At 42.2% G+C, this 6,000-nt stretch overlaps 1 protein-coding gene across 2 annotated transcripts in view; it reads right to left on the reverse strand.

Moving 5' to 3' along the window:
- TUBGCP3 (tubulin gamma complex component 3) overlaps positions 1-5,536 on the reverse strand; it is a 52,994-nt gene extending 47,458 nt beyond the window's left edge. Inside the window, exon 1 of one of the 2 annotated variants that reach the window (XM_068678677.1) lies at positions 5,274-5,536. In XM_068678677.1, coding sequence (XP_068534778.1) covers positions 5,274-5,349 — 76 coding nt within the window. In that variant the 5' untranslated portion in view covers positions 5,350-5,536. The remainder of the gene's footprint in view (positions 1-5,273) is intronic. The other variant, XM_068678671.1, reaches the window with a different exon arrangement.
- Positions 5,537-6,000: the final 464 nt, after the last annotated feature.

The raw sequence follows: 6,000 nt of genomic DNA on the forward strand, positions 1-6,000 counted from the left end.
CCATCAAAAAGTGATGAACACATATAAATGTGTTTTGGAAGAGCAAGTTCAAGGGATGCGATGCACAGAGCTGATATAACTGTTCACAGGGGAAATGGGGAAACCATACTGAGCAGGACTCATTTTCCAAAGGCCTGATCAAAGAATTCAAAGCAAAGACACGCATTACCCTTTAAGTAAAATGCATATACACAGAAAATTAATTATACCTGTAGACAGCCATACAGTAAACAAAGCAATAGCACTTGCAGATCACAAAAAAGTTACAAAGCCTCTCATTTGAGCAGAGCAAGCTATCATTAGTTCAGATTTCCACAGTCCACCCAGCCGTTCATACCCTCCTAAAAACAATGAGGTGTAAAAACTGAACTGCTTCCAAAAGGTAGGTAACATTTTAAAGTCACACAGAGTGCAAGTGTAGAACAGGCAAAAAACAGAGAAGCAGTATACAAGAAGAATTTGGTAGTAAGAAAGAATGGAGAATAGTACAAGAAAGCGAAGTTCAAAGGAAAAGTTGAAGAAAAAGTAGAATCACTTGGCCAGCATACTTCCAAGAAGCCAGTATGTAAGAGGAAATGCTGAAATTCAGCAAGTCTTTTGCTAAGAAGCTTCTAACTTTACCTATAGTTCTAGGAAACAAATTGAAATTCACTTCAGTCTTACAATTTTTTTTTCCTAGCATCATTATTTATGGGTCTGTAAGTTTAAAGGGAAAAAGGTTTCAATAGCTGCTTTTGTTTTCAGGACTTGTTTCAAAACTTTAATATATTGTTAGAGAGGAAACATTTGGTTATTTTAACTTTCCTGTAAGCTAAACCTAGAGGACATTTCTGAAAAAAAAGTTAATCTAGACTAGTCAATAATCACTTTCTTGATGCACTTCAGAAATTAGCAAGCTCTCCATTATTTCCCCTTCCAGACAGCTGCCTCTTCCCAAACAAGAGCTCTGTTCAAATAGAGATACAGCATTATTGTAAAACAATGACATTAAACCGCATGCAATGTTCCATGGGTAGTGATGAACAACAGAATACTGAAAAATACTCAAACACCATTACTATAAACTAACACATGCTCACAAAAGAAAGGGTTTTTAATAGTAGCAGTGTGTTTGCTAAACACCTAATGTGCTACTGTTGCAAAACTAAGCATCAAAGCTGTAAAATTTGAGAAGCCGCTCACACATGCTGTGAGAAGCTCCTGATTTCATCCATACAGCAATGCTGCTACATCTTCTTTATGCATTTTAGCTGTATCAAAAGCTTTATGTCAGTATGAATTATTATCAGGAAAGAAAACAATTATATTACTATAAGATACCATGTACTGAGACTAAAATACCAGTCTGAAATGCCAAGCAACGTTAAGATTATTTCTATTGGCCTTCAGCTTTAAAGAAATTTAAGATAGTTAACTTCATTAAGAGTAATAAAAATATATAAAATTTAAATGAAAAAATAGTCTCAAACACTAGTTTATTGAGGATTTAGAGTTTATTTTTAATTAACAGTCCTTTCAGTATTCACACTCCTGTCCTAAACGCACGCACACCTTTCCTTACTTACAGGATGCACAAAATTTGCAGCAAAGCACAGGAAACACAACCGTTCTTTAATTCTGTTAATATTGTTGGTTCTCGTTGTATTGTCTGTAAATAGATTTGAGGAACATCCCAGTGAACTTGTCAGCAACATGGGTAGATGATCTGCTTGTAACTTTCCCCTTGCTATGACCTTTCATCTAACTTGTCACTTTGTATTTCCTTCTATTAGTATATACAATTAAACCTCAATTTCAACTTTTGAATAAACTCAGTGTTCCCCTCCCACCCCCTCTCCCCCAAAAAAGCCCACAAACATTATTGTTCATTATAAAAATGTAACAAGAAAACCACTGAGATGACAGATTAAGTTAAGGCCATAGCATGGGCCTTTGATAGCAAATTCCTCTCTAAAGACTGAAATATCGCTTTCTAGAGCATGCATACCTCCAAACACTAAAGGAGTTTGACATACAAAGATCTTTTTAGGCTTCAAAAACAGGGAGATACAGCTTGAACATTAACAGCTGTATCATTTGATGTACTAAGTTTTTAAAACTGACACACTAGTACAGCAGCCTACAAAGTCTCTGACTGCCTGAGACTTCCAAGAGGTTTCTGAAAGACAGCTAAGAACAAGAAACTTTGTCAGGAGCATTAAATTCATTCTCAGGGAGCAGCATGCAACCTCATACAACTGCTGGAGTCCACAGATAAGGAAGAAAATAAGCCATGGAAGTTACTGCGCAGGCAGACAAGTTCTCTGAAAGATCAGGTGTTAGCATAAAAGTGAGGCAGATAAGCTGGATAAACCCAGAAAGGCCGATGATGCAGAACTTGCCCACCAGCTCTTAGATGCTGCAAGGATGTAAGGAAGAGCGAGGCTGGCACTTGCTCCTGCCACAGAGCACCAGGGTCCCCAAAGACACATGGTACCACAAAGGAGAGGGATTCAAACCCTCACTGAGGCTATAGCACAGGAACAGAGTGTTCCAGAAGGTCTTTCAAACCTTCATTCTAACGAAAGTATTGATGTATGTGTTTTGGTTTTTTGTTTTGTTTTTGAGTTCTTTACATACCTCAACAGATCTTGAAACACGTTTCTCAGAGGCAGAAGAGTTTGCCAAAAAACAGCAGCGAGGTCTATGCAGCTGATTGACTTTGGAAACGCAGGAAGCCATCATATAGTGGGTGGTCCCAAAAATCAGGGATGGAGGGAGAGAACAGCTCTACTGCTGGACAGCTCTGCACAAATTCACTTCAATACAGATCTCGGACAAGTGGGGAACGCAGGATGTCACATATAGAAGCAGATCCCCCAGCTGACAATGGGCCCGATTGGGTTTGCTGAAGGCTTCAGGCATTGCAGAGTAGGGCCACTCGTAACTCACATCAGCTGCAGCACACTACTACAACACAGACATCACATAAACTGAACCCTTCAGCACCTACTGAAGCCATCGTTTCCTCTCAAATATAACAGCAAACAAGTGCTGAGCAGGATAGTAGGCAAGCAGCTGAAGCCTTCTGAAGTACAGAGAAACACAGGGAGCGTACAGGCAGGAAGATCCATTAGATCATTGAATCACAGCTCCTTTCTATTACTAATCCATATTAATTACTTCAATAACTTGTACTTTACTAGAGCACTTTTTCTAGGAAGGTATCAAAAGCTAGCATTTCCAGAAGTTCACAGCAGGATAACCACATAAGTGGTTAAAGATGACTGGGTGGACCCAGCTACAGCTTCTTGTTACTAATTTATTACAGGAATTTCTAGTAGAATCACTGAAGAAGCTATGCTTAAAAAAAACTCCACAGAATTAAACATCATAAATCATTTAACAGAAACTAAACTGATCATACTTGCAAAACCTGCTGCAAAAAAAGAGAGAATGTGTACACGAAGCAGCCTAACTTCATCAGTACCCAAGGATGGGAGAAGTTGCACGCACACCACTAACTGCACACCAATACCGTACTTCAGACTTGTCCAGTGCTGAAATGAAATCAGAGTTAAAAGCTTGAAAACCAGTTAGATGTTACTTAACACAGAAAGAAGCCATACACACCTTTCTTGACTGGGATTTCATCCAAAGACCTCCTGTATTATTGTCTCTATGAACTGTCCATCAGTAGCTGGGCTGCTGACACACTAACACGTGCTACAGCTGGCTGTTTCAGAAGCCTCATGTTAGAAGGGGGAGCCTTCAGTGCTCAAGTCCCTCATAACACAAGAATAAAGAGCAGGTAAGGATGGGCTTCCTATCTGCCACAGACATAAAAGCACGGGCAACAGGAAGCATAACAGATAATGCTTTTTTTTCAAAAGAAAGAAGTTGTTACTTTAAGAAATCCTTCAGTAGGAGTTGAAGGATTCAAGTGCTCAAGTAAGTGAGCAGACAGGGGACCACTGGCTGCACACAGCAGCTTACCATGATTTGGGGCAAAATTTCTCCTGTCACATGCACATGAGACATCTTAGTTACATGAGTGGCATCTCACCGTACAGGAATAGGTTTGGCATTTATTTTTAAAAATAAACAGAGTTCTCCTCCATGTTTTCACACATACTGCTGGCACACTCCAGTCAGAAGACAGGAAGATGTACAGAAACTGAGGCTTGAAAAAGAAGGCTACACGTAAAGTCAGTATAAGTGGCCCACCTCTCCCCAATACTTGTACCATAATTGACAAACGTGGATTTTTCTAAGCATAATAAACCTAAATAAGATGTCCAATACCAAGAAACAAGCTTGGATTACATTGAAATTCACCCTCAAATCTAAGAGAACAAAATTAGGCAATTCAGCATCAGCAATATAGAAATAATGGCCTAAAAGAGGGTTCCTGCACTCCCATAAAGACAATTTATTTATTTTTTAAAGCACAAATAGCACAACAAATTCAGGATTTCTGGTAGCAAAAAAGTTTGAAGGGCTCTTACATATAAGCATACATCAACTGTATTGGGAAATGTTTTTTAAGGGATTTTAAAAGTGAGAAACAGCTTTAAAAGCAAAGCTCTAACAGCAGCTTGGAACTGTAGGCTGATGTGAAATATCCTTTAATATACAATTAGACCGGTTTACCAAAATAAATGTGATTACATAAAAGCACACGAGGTGTTACACAGCTTACAAGCTAGAAGCGATCTGGGGGAGGCAGGGGAAGAGCAGGAGCCGCATCCTGAGAAAAACCCCACACCAGAGACTCCTGACACTGAATTCCTCCAGACTGACAGGTCTGGGGACGGGATGTTCATGGCTTTGCAGGTCATTTTTTTTTTAAATGGAGGGAATATGGGCTCAGATCTCTAAAAGCATAGAAAGGGAGAAAGGGGGGGGGGGGGGGGGGGGGGGGGGGGCATTTACACCCCATCATTTATTTTCTAAATTTTACATATAATTCATTTATAGGCTGTTTTGGAGTCTGAACCACATTTTGTACAACAGGTCAACCCCTAAGCCATGCAAACACCCCAAGGCAACCTGGAGGGACTTCTCAGAAGACAAGAGCAGGCGTGAGGCACTTCAGAGCGACCCATAACATGGCAGAAAGCCCTCTCCCGCTCAAAATAAATAAATAAATAAATAAAAATAGGGATACCACGAAAGCTAGGTCATGAATTTCCCCGCCGAGCACTGCCCACACACAGAACAACTCAGAAATGGGCCGGGGGCCCCGCCGCCCCCCCCATGAGGGCTGGCAGTGGGCGGCGGGCAGCCGTTACCTTCGCTCTTGCCCAGGATGCGGCAGCACAGGTTCTGCAGCAAAACGTTGGGGGATTTTTGGTCCGGAGTCGCCATCGCTGCCGGGGAGGAGGAAGAGGAGGAGGAAGAGGAGGAAGACGGCAGGGAGGGAGGCGAAGAGGCTGGCCCCCGCCGCCCCGCGCCAGCAGCCGGCAGCGCGCTGGGCCGCTCGCCTACGGCGCCATTTTAACGGAGCCCGCCCAGCGCCGCAGCCGCCGCCGGCCCGCGCCCACCGCGCCGCTGCGAGGGGCGGCCCCGCCGCGCCCCGAGCCCCGGCTCCGCCCCGGGCTCCCCGGCAGGGAAATGGCCTCCGCTAGGTGAAGGGAAGGCTTCAAATCTGAATTAATGTGTTTGTTTTTGGTGCCGTACGCCCAAAGAGCCTCCCTTCGGCTCTCCGTGGCTTGCCAAGGGTGGTTATCGCAGTACCACTGCCAGCGTTACCTCAGGTGGGCACGGTGTCGTGGAAGGGGTTGCTCCACCAGGCAGCAAAAACAGTTTGTTCACATTTACACACACACACAAACAAACAAACAAACAAACAAACAAACATAAATAAATAAATAAATAAATAAATAAATAAATAAATAAATAAAAATAATAATAAAAGACAGTGTCAGGAAGTGGTGTTGCTCTACAAGATCTTTACAAGCTCTAAGGGAATCCGGTCACTGGCAAATAAATCCTCTGTTACTTCTTGTGGATGGATAT

This window comes from Anas acuta, chromosome 1 (assembly GCF_963932015.1).
Source record: "Anas acuta chromosome 1, bAnaAcu1.1, whole genome shotgun sequence".
In the NCBI taxonomy this organism is placed as follows: domain Eukaryota; kingdom Metazoa; phylum Chordata; class Aves; order Anseriformes; family Anatidae; genus Anas; species Anas acuta.